Here is a 20,468-nt window from a genome sequence, read left to right on the forward strand (position 1 = left end):
TACTTATGACTGCCCCAAAACACATGAGTTTAAATGTAAACCATAACTGTAGAGATGGGTGCAAGCACAGCCGAGTGGCTCCTACTACCCTGGAGGGAGAGCGGTTCTTGCAGAAAAAACTATGTCAGCTCTGAGAGGAAAATGAAGATCTTATCAATGTGCTGTGTTCCCAACTGCTCTGAGTTTGCTAGTCTTTTCCCAAACATGGTGTAGAAGGTTTTCCTTTCTTTATACCCTTATGCAGAAAAGCCTTTAGGTTGCTGCTAAGAAATGGCCTGCTAATTAGCATTGTTCTGACTTGGGCAAAGAGAAGGGTAGAAAAAGAAGTGAGAGCTATCCCAGAATGCCCAGGAACCTTCCAGTTCACCACTGGGATCTGTGCTGCTTGCCAAAATCTGTACTCCATTTCTCACTGCAAGACATAGCTGGCTCTGCTTCATTTGCCCTGAACATAGTGTCAGACAGAGCAGGAAACTACACCAGTGGAATAGCTACTTTGAGAATTATTCTGCAGGGGTCCTGGTTTGAGTTAGAGTTGCACTATGCTTGCATTAAGTGTCAGATACATCAGCATGTGAAATAGTCCTAGTGGCAGACATATACACAATTAGCTGACAATTGAATATAGTCCTGTAGGAACTTAAGTGTATACTTAAAATACTGATTAGACAGACATACCAGTATGTGCATAGACAGGCCAATATTGCACAGTTTGCAGGCACATCATATAAATAATATTTCAGTGTATCATAGGACTTAGATATTTCTTCTTAGAGAAAGAATCTGGCCAGGTTTTGGGTTAAAGCATAACAGAGCCATTATGGACCGTGAGATATAAAGATACAACATGAAAAAGCCTGGGAAGCCTGTCATAATTCTATGAGTGAAACCTTGTGTTTATGAGATTGTCCAGCTCTGCCATGGACAATAGATACACCACATGGTTCTGCTACGTCATATTTTTGGTTCAGAGGTAGCCTCTTCAAATCTTCCCGACTCAAGGGAACCTTTAAGTGATTCAGCAACAATTGTGTATCACATACAGGATCAGAACACACTCAGCTTCTGCTTTATTGGAAATGCTTTAACATTCATGCTTTTTTTTACATCTTTTGCCCTTTTGAATTTGCAAAAAGTTATCTATTTCGTTATATGTTCATGCAGGTCAAAGGACAGAGCTTTCATCAACTTTTTGAAACTACTTCATGTTAAGTACTGTCATAAAGCCATCAAGATATCTGGTTCAAAGCTTAGTTCTGCCGCTGCTTTTGTTCCAGATAAGAAAAGCTGCTAATTAACTAGCACTAAGCTGAAACAAAGTCACTATCTGCCCCCACCACACAGTCTTGGCTGGTCAGCGCAGTCATGCTAAGGCTCTCTTTTGCTACTTCTCTTTCTTATCTCCCTGCTTTGATGAAATAACTTGGCTCAATAATAGTTTTAATATCCTACTACATTGATGGAAGGAGGGAGGGAGGAAGGAGGTTTTGTTTGCAAATCTTGTGCCTACATTGAATTTCACTCTCCTTCCACTTTGTAAGTATTTGCCTGAGCTTATTGATCCTGAACTTGCATTGTTTGATTCTCTGGCACCCCATGAAATAATAATTTTGTGCTATGTTATAGTGATTAATATAGGTATGTACTTATAGGCAAGTGAAATGCTTGTCCAAAGAACATTTCTGTCAAAATAGTCAAAACACATTAATACTAATATTCCTCTTATAGCTATTAAATGGGAAGCAAGGTCAAAATATAAACCATATTAGAATGGTGTCAGCAACCACCTAGAGAGGATACCATCAACAGAGTTAATGTCATACATCTGACTCCCTTTAGAAAAAACACAAAACATTCCAAGTATGTAATTGAACAATATGATGCATCTATGAGCAAATTTACTTCTAAGCAGAATTTTCCTCATAACATGACTCAACTTTTACTATTTCATTTGATAAAACACTTCCAAAAAACTGAAACGCAAAAGCAGGTTTAACTTCTGTTTCTGTAGTATCTTGTGTAGAAGAACAGACCATGTACATATACAAGAACACAGCTCTCAGCATATAATTACCCTTTTAGCCCTTTCAGAACTAAGTCCTAGCAATTATGAAATTAACACAATCACAAAGAATTCTTCACTTGTTTAAAAACATCAATTTTGTAATCAGGAAAAAGAGTATGTCCAGCTGGGTCCTCCAGAAGACATTGGCAAGAAATATTGATGCAACAAAAACTCTTCTAAGGAATAAATTCACTGTATTTCTAATTCCAGTCCATCTCCATTATTTCCATTTGAGTACTTCTAATTTCTAGAAAGGAAAAATCCTGTCTGTGCATGGAGCATCTATATTCATTTTCCATTACTTTTAAAGAATACATGTAGTAAATGATTCAGATGTAACAAAGCTCCACAATTTTTTTCATACATTAAAAAATTACCAAACATCAGATATTTAACAAATATCTTTTGTTGGGTATTACTTATCTGATAGTACTTAGCTAAAATCCTGTGAATAAGGAGCTAAAAATAGAAAAAAACAACCCTCAACTTTTCTATTGAAGTCAGAATTTTCTTTACTTCAAGTTGATTCATTAATATGTAATTTTTAATAAATAAATATTCATAAACTTACTAAAAAAAGCCTTGAAATGCATTCTCTTATCTTAAATATATTTGTACATGCGTTTGACCTAAAGAGTAGCATGCAGGAAGGATGGTAGATCTTTCACTTCTTCATAGAGCTCTTTCACTTTGGTTTACTTCTTCCATTAACCAGGCAGACAACTGCTGGTGGTGCATCCATGTGAGTAGTGCATGTAAGAGCAAGGTTTTTAATTGAAGCTCCAGTGGTCTGATCAGTGAGGTTTGTTTGCAGACTTGTACTTTTGCTATAGAATTTGCAGAAATTTACTATTACTCAATGAATGTTGATAGTGTTTATGCATTTGTCGTACTGTTTATAACTCATGCCTTATTATGTACAGTTTCTAGACAGTAACATTCTGTTTCTGTTTTGTAACTCCTGGGCCTGACCATTGTGTTTGTCCTCCTGCTCCTTCAAAGAGTCTGCAGAAACAGATTCTTTGTGATTTGCTCTCCAGGAGCATCAATTGCAGTTTCTGGTCAGTGTCAGCATTGGAAGTAAAGCCTGACAATAAAAATCAGTAATCAAATATTGTGGGTTAACCCTGGCCAGCAGGTAAGCTCCACACAACTAGCTGCTCATTCCACACCCCAGTGGGATGTGTAGAGAATCAAATGGATAAAAGTGAGAAAACCGAGTTGAGATAGACAATTTAGTAGGTAAATTAGAAGCTGCATGTGCAAGCAAAGTGAAACGATAAGGAATTCATTCACTGCTTCCCATCAGCAGGCAGATGTTTAGCCCTTTTTCAGGAAAGCGGGGCATCTTATGTTACTTGAAAAGACAAACGCCATTAAATCCAAACATCTCCCCTTCCTTCAGCTTTCCCCCAGCTTTTAGCGCTAAGCTTGACATCATATGGTATGGGATTTCCTTTTCGTCAGCTGTCCCAGCTGTGTCCCCTCCCAGCTTCTTGTGTTCCCCCAGCCTACTCCTTGGTGGGGCAGAATGAGAAACACAAATGGTCTTGACACTGTGTAAGCACTACTCAGTGACAGCTAAACCACTGTGGTGTTATCAAGACTGCTTGGCTCACAAATCTAAATCATAGCACCATGAGACGCTACGAAGAAAATTAACTCCATCCCAGCCAAAACCAGTAGACTAAAAATAAACACTCCTTATTGGTATCAATTTTCAATAAAACCAAATATTTCCTTTTAAATAATAAAACTCCCAAACCACAACCAACCAAACTTAAAACACCTCAAAGCACCACTTGGAATATTATGTTATTTCCCATACCTATATTAGAGCTGAATAGGAGTCCACATTTTTCCTCTTCTTTGTCCAAGAGAGAGCTCTACTTCACCATGCTGAGAAGCTGCTCTGTTGCCTACTCATTGCATAAGAGCTATTCTGCAGCCACATTCTACAAGAGTTAAGAATGATTTTGTAGCCTCTAGGCTGAATACACAGGTTTGGCTCTCACCCTATTCTTCCTGTTTTCTGCATGGTGGTCTAAATTGGGTACCAATTCTCTAAAACCGTTAGGGACTAAAAGTCCAAGTCTAAACACTAAAAGTCAAAGAACAAGTATAAGCATTAGATGAAAAGGGAATAGGAAACTAACAGGGGAAATGGAATAAAAGCAGTTCAAACAGAAGGCATGAATTTGTGGAATGTTTGCAAAATATTCTTTGAAAGTGTAGACTGAGAGGATGTTGTACTAACTTGACAAACATTTTATGTGTATGGAACAGAAGTACATGGTTTTACATGTTGTAAGTGAAAGATGGCTGTTTTGCCAGATCTGTGTTCAGTGGGTTACTGGGTACTCAACATTAGCGACTGATTTTTGCAGGTTTTGGTGTGCTTTGAATTACCACAGTGTCTGAACAAGATGACTTGTAGTTGTTAGTTCGCCTTCAGAGTCAGCGATGACACTGACTTTCCTCATGAACTCAGAAATGCCACATACAGCCTTTAGACGATGCCTTATTTTCTTTTGCTGTATGGATCAGAACTTGGTGTGTGCTTGTAAAGTGCTTACCACAGTAGAATGCTGGGCTCATTCAAGTCCTTTAGAATCTACCAGATTTCAAGAACAAACCATATTTTTGAAGACCAGAAGTATAGTAATCCTCATGTATTTTCAAATAATTTCTTCCAGTGAAGAAAATCTCACATTCTGTTCTCTTGTTTTTGCATGAGAGAAGGAAAGACACTGCCAGGCAGTTTTTTGACTTTAAAGATTTACATTCTAGATGAAATAAGGCTGTGGAATACATAATGAATGGCTTTTATTGGCAAGGAAATGTTTGCTTGTTCCTGCTACAATAATAAAGACTTCTGCTGTCAGAAGCAAGCTGAACGCATTTTGGGTTCAAAAGCGTACTATTTATAGTCTAGATGCAAAATGATCTCTATTCACTACAATGTCTCATTTGCAGGTTATCATTCTGCTTTCCTCTGAAAGCTAGTTGGCAGATGTTTCCTCCCATCTTGACTCATTGCATTAGTGGTAGAAAAATAATCTGCATTCTACTATGGTACCCTTCATAAGTAGAACTGGAGGATAGAACCAGCTTGTTTAAAACACACAAGACAGTGTAAAGAGAAAATTATCTTGAATATCAGTACAACTACATTATACAAATCCTTCAGTTTTATGAATTAAGTAACGTTCCAAAAGTTGCAGCCAGTAGCACAGCATTAATATCCCCTCCTTAAAAATAAACCAAAATAAAATAGAATAAAATAAAATAAAGAAATAGAATCAAAAAGAAACAACACAACACAAAACAACAACAACAAAAAACAACAACCAACACCAAACCCAAAATAAAACAAAAAATTTGCCACAGGTCTTAAAATAAAAAACTGCTACAGGTACGTAGCCTCATACACCATCAGTGTTTCATTTCCCCATGTGCAGTGACAGAATGAAAAATAGTACCACTACTTCACACTTCTGAAACTGCCTTGAAGCTACTCTTTGACAGAGTAAGTAATATTGATACCATTTTGTATCTTTGGTGGACATTTTTGCCAATTTGATCCAGTGCTATTGTTGAAATTTGATTGTCTGAAGATGTTAAATTTCAAGGTTTCAGAATGCAAGGCCATTTCATAGAATCAGCAGCTCCACAGGCAAGATACATATTTTTTTTATATTAAGTTTTATGGAAGAGGAAGTAATTTATCACTGGTAGGCTGGCTTACACATCAGCAAATTTGCTCGTTATTTTCCTCAAAATTCCAAAGTCTGTGAAAAGTAATTAAAGATCATTCTGCTTATAAAGCTGGGGGGGTGGAGGGGGTGGGGAGGTGGAAGGGGAGGGGAGGAATGTCATATTCCCATCTGAAGCAAAAAGGACTCAGCAAATTGGATCATTTTCTATCCCTTTCTTGACTGGTGATGGCTACAATGTTCTTTAGGTTTCATTAGGTACTGATCTATTGGTTACTGACCCGTTCTGGACATTGGTTAGTGACTGATTTCTTTCTATATATTCTTTATCAGTACTTCTTCAATACATTTTATAACTTTACTAGTAGTTCACTTTTGTCCTAAGTTCATACAAACTGGGACCTAAGCTCATACAGACTGGGAGAAGTGGGCAGTGGGAAAAGAAATACACACAGGTGGAAATACTCTCTTGCTCTAGAATCAGGACCGACTGTCTTTTTGAGAGATACCCGAGGGAAAGAATACCAGAGATTCTGGGAACCTGGAAATTTCGTTCAAAAGTTGTCTAATATTGAAAAGAAGCATATGTTACTATTTTGAAAGTCTGTAGCTATTGCTTTGCTTTGAGTTGGGTTAATTTCACGTCAACAGCATTTCTTAACTTGATCTGACAGTACATGATATATTTTTTTTTTTTCTGTGTGAAGGAAGCATGAATTGGAACTGGTCTTGTTAAAAACCATCAACTTAAAATGTATTAACTCATACATAGCCGAATCTTTTAATCAATATTCATTTTCACACTTTATTTTGGCCCATGCTAGATGCACAGAACAGGAAAATCCAAAGAAATCAATGCTGACATTAAAGGGCACCATCTAAAGCCGCTCAAATAGTTAGAGAAACCCTTATATAACACAGCTTCAATCCACCTTGCACAGACTATGCAGAAAAAGTTCAAGCTAAAGTCAGCCTGCAAAGCACTAATTGTAAAATCCACAGAAGTCAGTGGAAAAACATTAATAAGGCTCTTTAAGAATACCAAGGGTTCACATTTACACTATTATCACATCTTAATGTGGAAAGTAAGCTAAGAACAATGCAAGTTCTTAGAAATCAGTCTAATTGCACATCCTTCCAGCACAGAGAATTATTAACACATACTTAATACTAATTGCTGATAGACTCTATTCCCTTAGTAACAAAAATGATCTTGGGGGCAGAACCTGCCCTCTTTCAAAACAAACAAACAGAGCAAGACTCTTGTATGTTTTCTCTGACTAGATTGCCGTGCCATGACCCTTATATCTTCTGTCAATACGCTTGGCATGTTCATCTAAAACCCTTAAAAAGTGTTTGAAAAGACTTGCAGTTTGGATAGCAGCTTCACAGATACTTGTTTGCACTTGCTGCACATGCAGTGCATAGTAGAGTTAAAAATCTGTCATGGCTGCTTGCCACAATTTCAATAACTGAATTCTGACTAGTGACTTTGGATTTACTCCAGAACCTGCAAATCTGTAGGACTGAAAAATCCACAGTTTGCTCCAGATATGTGAATGTCTTTGCCCTCTTTGAGTTGCACCTACAAATGGAAAAAAGGCTATTTTCTCAGTGTAAGGATACATTTCTAAAGCACAAAGGGGAACAACTGCAGCATGTACAGTGTGATAATTGCAATTACATTCATGAAGCTATGGAATTTATGCCAAAGAGTTTGCCTATGCTAGCTCAAAATTTGCTGCTGGAGATGATATATATTTGCTAACCTAAGAATACATTTTCCACTGTCCAGCTGCTAGTTAAGAAGATTAATGACTGCTTTTTGGTTCCAATTAAACTCCTTTATCACAAAGAGGGACCAAACAAGTCTTGATTCAAAAGTACTGCTTGAAAAAGAAGACCAGGGCTGCATAACACTGACATTTTATTAGAATTCATTTGTAACAAATGGAACTTGTGTCAGCAAAGAACTGATTTTCATACAGACTTTCTTTCGCCACCAATGTAACGAAGTAAGAAAATAAAAAGCACGCCTTTCATTCTGTAAAACATTTACGCGTACTACTAATTAGAGGTAATTGTATCTTTTTTAAACAAGCCATTTTACAAGGTAATTTTTTAAATTCTTCAGTCTATGCATCCAAAACAAGAGCAAAGAACACAATTTTTTATTATCTTTGTAAAGACACTCCAAGCTTGAATGGCAAAGCCACATAACGGATGGTTACGATGAGACCTGCAGCCTTCTGATATCTGTGGAGTATCAGGGCACCAAGACAAAAAATAAATTAAAAAAATAATAAGAAAGAAAATAAAAGAAATGAAAGGAAAAGAAGAAAAAAGAAAAATAAAGAAAAAATAGGAGAGAAAAAAAGGAAAAAAAGCAGTTGCTTTTTTTTAGTCATTGCAAACATTTTTTTTCCTTTTTACATGTTCTGTGTCATTTAAATACACACAAGTGGATTTTATAAGCAGTTTCTTACAGATGGGTTCAAGTTATAACATTATTGGGTGTAGAATCAATAGGGCAGTGCATAGTACAAAGGTATATATAGAAAGTGCAAATCTCCCTAGAGGGCCACTCCTTCCTCCAGCCATCCTCTCCACTATCTAACCACTCAAATAATTTTTTTAAAAAGAGCTAAATTAAACTTCTGTATAAATCACTTTTATATATTTTGTGGGGTTTCCCCCCTCGTTGCAACTGATTACATAATTAGACACAACTACGCAGATAAACGTAAATAATAGCACCTTACTGGTTATGCTGACAAAACCAATTTTAAGCTTGGAAATGGATGACGTATGCAGACAAAGATGCTCACAATTTAAATTAACTTTAGGGTGACTGTATATAAGAACACAGAAAGTGGAATGCACATCAATGATGCTAACAGTTATTTAAGAAACATAAAAACCTAAACCAAATATTTAGTTGTACAATAGTTTTCCTCTCAAATTGGGTCTGTTTTTTTTTTTAATTTATTTTTATTTTTTTTAATTTTTATTTCCTCATTTTCTTTGGAGCTTGCAAGACAGTCTGCTAGGGACAATGTGCTGATCCTTTTAGAGATCCAGTGTGCAAGAATCTTCCCTAGTCTGTGTTTCCAAAATGATGCTCTTCTGATTATTGTTTTCCTGATCCCTTACATTTGAGTTGAAGAACATGACCACACCACATAGACTGGTACATCTATAATTATTTTAAAATACAAATCAAGAAAGAAGAAGAAAAAGAATCATAATGCACATTCTTCCCTGGTTCAGATGTAAGTCATAGAATCTCATTCTGAGGTAGCCTTCTACAATACTTCTGTTCCATATATATATATTTGTTTTGATATTTTTGTGTGTGTGTGTGTGCCTTTTTTATGAAAGTGCTCAAATGAAATGCTTGCTAGCGTTTGGTCTTTCATACTTTTCTTTCTGCCAGAAGTGGGAAAAGAGGAAGAAGGAGAAAAAACGGTTGAGGTCACATTGACAAGCCATACTAATGCTCCTATTTGAAACCCCAAAGAAAGAATTCCCTTAATACTCATGTACTGAAAATGGAGAAGGCATGATGGAAATGAGGGTCAATGTAAATGGCATCGTATTAAGAGTCTCAAAAAAGTACTTTGTGCTGTGTACAGAATTTTATTTGTTCCCTTGAAGAAAATCTAGTGTAATTCTGAAATATATCCTGTGGGCTCAGTCTTGCCAGCCTTACAAAAACCCTCCCACTGAAAGCAATGGTTTGACTTTAGCAATCTGTTGACACAAACAAATTAGCAGGACTTGCCCCATAGTAACACTACTACTAATAATAATAAAAAAAAGATGCCTGAACACTACTGATGTCAACCACTGTTACTGTACTGCTACATCTCTGCAATGATAACACTATAACCAGTGACACAGTGGCTTTGAAAAGCCAACGAGAAATAGATTTTTGATTTGCGGGCTGGTCTGTTATTGGACATATGGAAAGATAAAGGGCTTTGACTTCCTATGAGTTTTGGGTTATTATTTATTACCATCCATACTTGATTAGAAACTGGAAATGCATATTTTTCAAAATTGGCTGATACATGTATTAAAATGTTTGAAAAGAATAACAGAAATACAAACAAACTGAACTAAATACAAATGAAAGCTAACTTAAAGAAATGCTATTCAAAATAGGCATCAAATATAAGGCACTCTAAATGTAAAATTAAAATAAAACCCAGCATCCCCAAACAATGCTGTATGCCACAAAATGTTTGATTTCACAGAGCAATGTGTGTTTGGCTTTGCCCTGTTACACAGAATAAATGTAAATTATATAGCACACACTACAGACAGTATACTATTGAATACATTTTTAAAACATCTTAATACCTAGTATATTACAACATTCTCCCCTCCTAAAGGGATATGCACTGACCTTTCCCACATGCACACCTCCTACATTTAATAATATGATTTCTTATTGCACTATAGTGTTACAAATATTGAACTTCACTGGAAGCCTAAATCACGTACTCTGTGTGCATGTGTGCATGTGTGTGCATGGTGTGCATGTGTGTGTTCAAGTGGCAATGTGTATAGAAATATTACTTGGGATAGAGATGATGTTCAAATATCAATGATGTGCATTCCTCACTTCCCTTTGAAACAGGAGTTTATGGACCTTGGAAATGCAGAGATGATCAAATAGTAGTTTAATATAATTGCAGTATGCTGAAAAACTTTCCCAATACTTTGATAAATCCAGGTATGGAAGAACTGGTATGTTCATGTGTATGTGTGTGAATATCTACCTATCTGTATCTCTGTAACTATACAGAGAGTTAGACAAGGGTAGAGAGTAATACATACAAGTACTTATATATATATAGAAAGAGAGAGGGTGTGGGTGTGCATGTGCATAAGTGTGCATGTGTGTGTGTGTTAGCAGCATCTTTATACTTTGCGCCTCCCTGTTGATTCCAAAAGAAACAAAAAAGCCCCATTCTGATTTAACTGATTACAATGAATATTTTCTTAAAGAAAAGTAAAACAAACAAAACTGTAAAAGTAATATCTAACAAGACTGTGGTACTGTAGATAAATATAGGACTGCACAAAAATGTGCAAATTTTCAAATTATTTACCATTTCTACAGCACAATATTACAGATAACAGTTCTACAGCTTAAAAAAAATCTGCAGTTTTTAAACAAAAAGATTAACAGTTATGCAACCTTTTGTTTAATTCACTTCATTGAATGATAAACTTTTGTTAAAAAAAGGAAAAAGTTTACACAGTTAAAAATGAAGCACAGGTCAGCAGTATCTTTACAATACTAAAAAACTAAATCAAGGACTTTCTCTTTAAACATTCCCACATTTTCCCTAAAGTGTTATGATGAGCAGTACGATGGGAAGGGGTGATGTTGAAGTAAAGAGTCTTTGTTTGAGAAGCCAGGACCCAACCTTTTAGCAAACACCTTGCACTGAACTGCAGTTCTCTCAAAATTCCTCTTTGCAAAAGCATGCAATCCTGAACAAGATGACCATCCTTTTGATTAATTTCCTCTTCCCTTTCACTTCAACCAATGTCGAATCCTTGAGGTATCTGTAAATGAGATCCTTCAGACGCCTCAGTGGTCAGGATTCTTTTATTATGGTTACGTTATTAAACTGTGAATTCTTGGTCCACATGGAATAGGGTTTTTTGTTGTTGTTGTTTCTGTTTTAAATATCCCCATTATGTTTGTTTGTTTGTTTTATTTTATATATCCCCAATAATCGCTCCTTAGCTAAGAGTTAAGAAGTACTTCTAAAGCACATCGTATGGCTCAGAAGCGGCTCTCTGGATCTTAAAGGGCCTGCAATAAAAATCCGCGATGGGTTTTTATGTTGCATAGTGATCAAAGCTGCCCAGATATTCCAGTGCGGCTCGATAGCAGAACTGGTATTGATCCTGGAGAAAGACAGATAGAAAACAAAAGCATTCAAAAAGCCAGCTTGTTGCTTGGTTTCTATTTTCTTTCAACTAAGAGCTTCTATGTGGCTAGAGACAAATATCACTGAGGCATCTGCAGCTCAGTAATATTCTCATGTTTACATCAACAGAAAACCAGTCTGAGTTACAACAGATTAACTTAGACATTTATTTAATGCAGTATTATTTTCCACATAATGCAGCTTCTTTTTGTGCAGAGGCTATATATCCAGGCACTGACCATTTGTTATTCTGTATTAATTTAATATCAATACAAAGCTTTCCTCTTGTGGGAGCATACTAAGATGCTTTTCCTCCATGTACTTGAAAATAAGTAGCAAAATATCCAAATAACTTCATAGTAAATCCAACATACTAAGTGACAAAATTAATCACAGCCTTGATATGGAATACTGTATGGAAAACCACCAGGTTAAAAATCATGTTCAGGAAGCAAAGGCAATCCCAACCTTTCAATAATACAGCCTGTGGCAAGAGAAGGGCCTTAAGAGATAAATACGCAGCTAAAGCACCTTACTAACATGAAAACAGATGGTGTTTCAACCAATACCCAGAAGAACAGAAAAGTTTCAGTGTGGTGAGAGATTTGCTTATACCTCTGGTGAATCCAGCATTTGGTATTTTGTGTTATTCTAACCCATGCACAACAGTCCTTTTGCACATATATGTGATATTGCACACATATTACAATGGCACATCTGTGCACTCATTTGCAACTGCCACTCAGGGTTTAAATGTTAAAAAAGAAAAAAAAAAGTTATTTCTGAAATCCACCCAAAATATCAAGAAGGTCTGCTTATTTATCTGATAGTGCTATGTGGTAACCCCACATGCTTTATACTTGTTAAGATAACAATTAAAATTCTTTTGGAGACCAGGAAACTCATCAGATATCTGCTTCAAGGTAGTGTTGTGATCACTAATATTTCTTTCCTGCTTCCTGTTGGAACAGTGGGAGAATGCATTAGACATATGCATAAATTTTAAGTATATGGGAGGTCCACATGGAGTTCAAGTGCTGTGAACTTGAAGAACTGATTAAGAATTAGATTTCCTGGCATACTACTGAAGGAGAGATCTGTTTTCCACAGAATCCTGAAAAAAATGAGTACAAAACACTTGTACTTTCAGCAGTGTGGATGAAGGGTAGCATACAGAAATAAGTCAAAGTAGTACTAGGGAGAATATGTTGCATATCTGAACTCCGTAGTTGTCAGGTAGGCTCCAAGAAGCACAGTTTTTATGTATACTGGAGTTATTTCTTGGAACCAAAATGACAGAAAGTAGTAATTTTTCATTTTGCTTATTCAGAAGAATGATGGTAATGGAAAAGAAATGGATTTACTTGGCTAACTGACAAGATTAAAAATAAGTCTCTCTTTATTTTTCATATAAGCTTTTATGAAGTTGTCTTCTTAAAAATGACTACCTAGCTTTTATTGGAAAATTTTAATTTTCTTGTGGAAAATGGCAAACTCTAGGGAAACATTTTAAATTTCACGAACTGTAACTTAAAGGCCAGAATCAATCAAATTATAGTAAATAGATGTATGACCTAAAGTGTTTCCCTTCCCTTGCTCTTTTGCTTGGTTCTCCTAACCTATTGGCTCTGGCTTGGTTCAAGCCTCCTGTTCAGAAATTTAAGTAGAAATTAAGTACATCTGAAAAAAGTTTAAGTATTCTTTATGACATGACACAGTCCCAAGCACAGGACATCGGTTGATACTGCTTATCCTTTCCTTATTTCTATGGCATTCTTGCACATAGAAATTATTTACACTACAGTTTTCCTGAATGCTGAATTTACCATTACGATTTTCAGGCCAAACAGCCACTTGCTTGGTGATGTAAAGTGTAGAAAACCATAAAAATAATACAGTTTCAATCGGAAGCCATGAACAATACTTTGCTCCAGGAACACAAAAAAATCAGTGGATCCACCTGCAGAAACAATTTGCCTCCTTCTTTATTACCACACATTTCTGCCAGGAAACAAAGTTTCAAAGAAAAAGTGGGTAATGTTTCTTGGAAAATGGTTTTCCTCAAGTACTATAATTTAGGATCCACTACTGAAATGATGTTTTTCCTCCCCAGCCTGCAGTATATACTGCTGTAACAGGAAATAGTCCTTGCAGTATCTTTATGGCAGATTTCACACTGTGGTCATACAGTCACTATATGACTTAAGATACAAATGTAAGCACATTTTATACAGTCTTTATCTGTGCACATTTCACCTTAGAAATACTTCTTCTTTTCTATCACCATTGTATATAGATACTATTTTGCTCACCTCTGTCTGTACCATGGCTGGCCGCTGCGTCCTTAACATTTTGACAGTCTGGAAAATATCTACAACACCTTCATATCTCATTCTTTCTAAGACAATGCTTAGGGTTATGAATACTCCAGTCCTTCCAACACCTGCACTGTTGCATCAAAAAAAAAAAAAAAAAGGGAAAAAGGGAATGTTAATTGACAGTTAATGCTGCAGGAATTGGCTGACAAATATCTCTGATTTCAACTCACTGTATATGTACAGATTTCTATATGGGTAAAGGCCCATTAAACAAAATTCCACAGCAAACTACCACATTGCATTCGGAAGAATAGTTGCACTCAAGCAAATGTCACATGCTACTAAGGACTTCCTGACTCTCCAGTCTTCTTTGCCAGCTGAACATGAGCTAGCTGTGTGCCCAGGTGGCCACAAAGGCCAACAGCATACTGGCTTATACCAGAAACAGCGTGGCCAGCAGGACAAGGGAAGGGAACATCCCCTGTACTTGGCACTGGTGAGGCTGCATGTCAAATACGGTGTTCAGTTTTGGACTCCTCACTTGTTGAGGTGCTGCAGCATGTCCAGAGAAGGTCAATAAATCTGGTGAAGGGTCTGGAGCATAAGGCTTCTGAAGAGCATCTGAGGGAACTGGGGCTGTTTAGCCTGGAGAGGCAGAGACTCAGGGGGAACCTTACTGCTCTCTACAACTACCTGAAATGAGATTGTGGTCAGGTGGGGGTTGGTTTTGGCTCCCAAAGCACTTGTCACAAAACAAGAGGAAACGACCTCAAGTGAAGGCAGAGGAGGTTTGGACATTAGGAAAAATTTCTTCACTGAAAGCGTGGTTAAGCATTGCAACAGGCTGCAGCGAGGTGGTGTCATTACCATGCCTGGAGGTGTCTAAATATATGTGTAGATGCGGTGCTTAGAGACTTGGTTTAGTGTTGGACTTGGCAGTCCTGGGTTAATGGTTGGACTTGATGATCTCAAAGACCTTTTCCAACCCAAATGATTCTACGATTCATTGCAAAATGACTTCATTTGTTCATCCAGATATGCAGTAATCAGTGCACGTTAATGGAAAATGAGAATGATCGCTGCCAATGACCTACGCTGAAACAGACAGGAGAAAAAGATGCTAGAATGTATACTACTGCTTGCTTCACTTTAGCTTGTTCAGTTCAATGCCCTGTTTTGCACATCTTCAGTGTGTTAGTTTATTTTCTACTTTTAGTTAAAGATAGTTGGGTGGATTTCCAATTAATATTAAAATTGTTCATTCACACTACAATTTCATTAATGGATAAAAAAAAAAACCAACAACCCTTAAGACAGAGCTTTCATTAAAGTCTGGATCTTTAGCTTTCCAATATTGACATATGTACACTATGTCTGTCTACATTAGCCTGAAATACCTTCTTTGAATGTATGGTTTGTTTGCTCTCTTTTCTGTCTTGGGTTTCTGCTATTGGCTAAAACAACGAAGAAGTCACAGAAATACCTGTAATCAATAGAGCCAATATATGTCAGTTATTAAAATTAAACAATCATTTATTCATGAGGATGTCTCTTGGACAAAGAGACTGTTAACTACACAGGAAAAAAGACTTTTCAAGTCTGAACTTGTGTGGGTGGAAATTAAGCACCCCATCATCTCACTGTTAATGCTAAAAATTTCACAAGGTTTTGTCCACTCAGATAGACTTGGGAAGCTGGAAATTGGTAAGAACTATTCACCAGACAGCAGTGTGGAAGAACATCAACAGTGGGGACAGACTGAAGATCTCTGAACATTGATATGGACTATGACAGAGACCCAGTGAATTCATGAGACATGTTTGGAAATTGTACGATGGTATGTTAGTGTTTGACCTAGATCAGTGCACTTCTAAGGCTATTAAATATGTGTGACTTGATTCAACAATTTTGCATATCCTGTGTGCCTTCAGAGAGCTGAAGCCAAAGGAGACGTGAGGCACAATCTGACAAAATAACATACTGACAAAATAACCAGACATTACTGGTTTACCTATATGTGATGACAATCATCCTAGAGAAACTGAAGTGTAAGGTCTCCTTTCCCTGATGAGGTAAATTAGAAAGGTAATGGTTAAGAAACATGCTGAAAAAATCCTGGTAAAATAGCATTGGAACCTGCTTGGACTTTATAGAGCTGATGACATTGGGATCTAAACCAAGTAGTACGGAAAGCGACTAGTAGAGTGAAGGCAGATTCACATTTTCTGTTCTCCTTGCTATTGCTATTACTCAACCATTTAAAGATATCCAACAACAAATGGTACAATTTTCTAAATACGTGTGGAAAGTTCTAGTCTTACATATTAGTCAAAACTTAAAAAAACCCCAACTCCTCAGAATTCTTTAATTCAGCAAAAGGAGGGAATTAATTTGTTGTCTTGTGCTGGAAAAGCAACACAGTGAACAAAGAAATACTAATATGGAAAGATCTTAATGCTTACAATTCCTAGCAAGCCATCAAATGTAATATTTTGATAAAATCTATGGGTAACTGCCACTGCTCCCCTGAAAGTGGCAAGCATATTTTAACATTGCACCAATTCCTATCAGACGATGCTTAGGGTTTCTAAAGAGGAAGTCCATATCAGTACTAGTAGCATTTTAATGATCAGTGAACTTTCAGAGCAAGCCAAAGAGCAAAGTGAATTCTACCATGACATTTAATGAAGCAATGTGACAGGTTTTAAAGAATCCTGAATTTAGTAAATGGTGAAGTCACTACTTCATGATGTAGTATGATTCAACAAAGTTTAAACAGTTAGAAACCAAAGTTAGGACGCTTTAATGAGCCATGAGGAAGTATCGATGTTTTTGTAAGCACGAAGAGTTTGTTGTTAAAAACAAAACTTGAATGCATGCTAGGAAAGTGTGGTCTTCCTTACTCTACAGCTAAAAGCTGGGATAACAAGACTATAAATACCAAAAATTGGTTGAAGTGGAAATTTTGCTTCAAGGTCAACAGTCCTCTGCTCTTTTAACTTTTTTTTTTTTTTAAATTAACTGCCTGATGAAGTTAAAAAATTGTAAATTGTAAAACACCAATCTACTTGTAAAAATGCCAGAGAAGAAGAACATTTTAAAATTGAGGGTGGTAGGTGTTTACTATGCAACAGAGAAAGCAAACGTGAAAAATGTGTAGAGTGGCAAGGAAACCACAGGGAAGGGGCACCAGGGGAGTCTGCCATTTCTAGAATTCCTCTGTACAAGAGAAATCCTTAAAACCACATCATGGTACAAAGTGGATGCATTATTACAGTAATTCTACAAAGACTAGGAAAGTGCAGGTACCCAGGATCTTGTGCTTCCTGAAAGAAGCAACTAAACTCACCAATTTGCTAGGGACATTTCCTATTCATGTAAGTTGACTAACGCTGATAATGACGATTAGCAGTAACAATTGTTAAATTGTTGTTACAATGATGATAAGACAATTAAAGACCAAACCGTGAGGAATTATACTGGACTTGATTTCGTTTCTACCAAAGTCAATGGCAGAAATCTCCATCATTTCAGCATGAAAGATCACACCCATTTGGAAAGGATGCATAACCTACTGCAAGCAGTATTTCATTGCAGTCACAAGTGGACATGTTTGCATGGTACAAAGAACTTAGAAGAATACCATCACTTTGCTTTCTTATGTATGTCTGCATAAAAGCATAAATATTGCTTATTACTCCTCTGCTCTCAAAACTCATCAATGTTAGGAAGGATAAGGCTTGTTTTAATAATGGTTGTCCTTCACTTTCCCTTGTCAAATGAATCCCAAACACTGCTCTGCTCTGCTGTTCTCCTTAGCAGGCCATAAACATTTCTAGCCCCACACAAAATAATAGGATTCAAGTAGTCCGATACACTTATTTTGTTAGTCTTTCACATCAGGGGAGCATAAGGATCTCTGTTAAAACACACTGGTGTTTTAACAACTTCTGGTTGCTCATGGCTCTGGAAGCACAAAAATCTCTCTCCCTCCATACACTCATATGCTCTGGTGACCAAACTTGTTCATTTTGTCTTCATGATAGTATTGGCGCATTACTTGTCTTGCAAGAAGGACTTGGAACCTGTATCAGTATTTTGCATCTCTGTTACACAAATAATAACACTTCATCTACCAAAAGATAATGTTATAAAAATGAGTATCTAAAATCCTAATGGAATTTATAGAAAGCAATTTATTAAATGAGAGATAAGAGATAAAGGCACTATTTTTGGCCATCTGCTATAGACTCTGGAATACTGTAGAGAAAACAAAAAATAGAAGAATATTAAAAAAGGCCACCCTAGATTATTCCTACACACCCTGCTAGCTGTTTTCATCTGCATACCAACTGTAAAGGAATTGAGAGAAGTCATCACATCAAAAAATGGGAATTACATTCTGAAGTTAGAACTCACCAATCCAAACCTCAGTGATTTTTTGACAGGCAAAGTTCTGAATCAGCACTTTCTAATCCTTTGCCTTTCTTGAGGTAGCTACCATTTTTATTTGTCTCATCTTGATTGCTATAGTGAACTACTGAGGTGTAACTAGCTTGTTTACAGCTAGCAATTCCCACCAATTTAACAGTCTCACTTTTAATTACCAGCGAAGAAAAAAGAAAACCAGATATATCAGCCTCTGATAAGGCTCTTCCTACTCTTTTCTGCGTGTAGTATTGACCAGATTGTTTTTACCTTGCATTAAGAGACATTTTAAAATGAAAAAATCACGTGTTTCCACATATTTCAGAAGAACCTTCTCCCTGTAAATGGGATATCACAGAACAAATCCTGCTTCATCTAAAGAAGTCCTATGCGTTCCTTTTTAGATCTTTGATTTGATTACATTTTCTGATAGTTCACCTGTGAAATACATTTACATACACACCTTCACTGCAATCAGCAATCAACTGTAGAAAAAAAACTTATCTACATATGAGTTTCTTTGAGGCTTTGTTTACTTACCTGCAATGAACAGAAATCGGTCCATCCTGACCAAATTGCTCTTTTGTTTTATGCACTTGGCCTATGAAGTCAATAAATCCTTCTCCAGACTTTGGCACTCCTTGTTCTGGCCAGTCAGTGAACTGGAACTGCCTCACTGTTCGGGACTGGCCATCCTTTAACAAAAGACACAAATAATGTATCCCAAACGCATGTTCCAGTGGCTGGAAGTCAGTCAGCCAACAACCAGAAAGACAATCACAAAACAAAGACGTTGAAAGGACGTGGGGAACAGCTGAGATCACGTTTAGGAAGACTCCTTCAGTTGCGGTACTGGCTGGTGCTTTTGGACACGCTGGCCCAGAAACGCAGTTCCATTAACAGCATTGCACAGATTGCTTTCTGCACTGGATAGAAGAGTCATCTGACATTCTGCCTGTGTAAAATGTGTCTGGGGCTAAAGACATAACAATCTGACACGGTTATATGACATTTTGGTAAATTATGTTTTGAATTCTGTGGAATGCAAACTCCTTTAAATACTGGGTAGAATAAGGTCTCTCTATTTCCTAGATATGCTTATCTACTGCATGGCAGAAATATCTTCACTGGTAAGACTTGTTTAGTCATTGCCCTCTTGCAGATGATATCTTTAATAGAATGGTGCTTTTTAGGAGGTGGACATTTGCCTGGAAGTAGATGGGTCAAGACAAGGCAGTTGTTTAACAAACCATAAACTTCCCCTTTGATCATCATAAGTTCATTCACTAACAACTTGGACTCAGTCAAAAATTGAGAAGAAGGTTTTCCTCTCACAAAACAAGTTGGCCGTTCATTCCCTTTGGTTAGGAATACAACCAGGATTGTTTAAACTGCAGAATACTGCAGCATGGTTATTTTTATAATGAAGCCACTGAAAGCATTAAGTGCCAACTTCTGCCTTATGCCTATTTAATGTGTAAATGGTCAGGACACATAAACAGAAAAAAACCCAATACAAATAGATGAAGTCAATTTGTTCTGAATCTTCAAACATTGTTCTTGATTTTGACACTGTCAAGCTGCACAGCTGAAGTGTTTAAAAACATTGGCATAAAAGCATAGGCACATGAGCTACTGATGTGAACTAGTGCCGCTGGACACGTTGTTTCCTAAGCACCCACTCTGCCATGTCTTCAAAATGGCCTTCTACTAAATGAAACTCATAAAGAATTGAAACGATTACAGAAGGCCCTCCAAAAAAGAAAGAAGTTATGCTGGAGGCAAGAATTCCTTCCCCTCCCCCCTTCCCCCCACCCCCTCCTCCCGGCCCCTTACCACAAGCACTCAGATATTACAGACCTTTGCAATGAAATAGAAGGGAAGGCCAATGCTTTGCTTTGCTTTTATGTTCCTCCAGTATTATGGATTTTTGTCTACCATGTCTCAGATGAATAAGGAAAACAGAAAATGGGTGTGTTTTCTAGCC

The 20,468-nt window shown here is 36.9% G+C and overlaps 1 protein-coding gene across 10 annotated transcripts in view; it reads right to left on the reverse strand.

Moving 5' to 3' along the window:
* Nucleotides 1–7,695: 7,695 nt before the first annotated feature.
* PTPRD (protein tyrosine phosphatase receptor type D) overlaps nucleotides 7,696–20,468 on the reverse strand; it is a 380,483-nt gene continuing 367,710 nt past the window's right edge. For all 10 annotated transcript variants that reach the window (XM_055699500.1, XM_055699499.1, XM_055699498.1 and 7 more), the window contains 3 exons: nucleotides 19,022–19,176; nucleotides 14,048–14,183; nucleotides 7,696–11,712 (listed from right to left, as the gene is read on the reverse strand). In XM_055699500.1, coding sequence (XP_055555475.1) covers nucleotides 11,644–11,712; nucleotides 14,048–14,183; nucleotides 19,022–19,176 — 360 coding nt within the window. In that variant the 3' untranslated portion in view covers nucleotides 7,696–11,643. The remainder of the gene's footprint in view (nucleotides 11,713–14,047; nucleotides 14,184–19,021; nucleotides 19,177–20,468) is intronic.

This window comes from Falco cherrug, chromosome Z (assembly GCF_023634085.1).
Source record: "Falco cherrug isolate bFalChe1 chromosome Z, bFalChe1.pri, whole genome shotgun sequence".
Classification (NCBI taxonomy): domain Eukaryota; kingdom Metazoa; phylum Chordata; class Aves; order Falconiformes; family Falconidae; genus Falco; species Falco cherrug.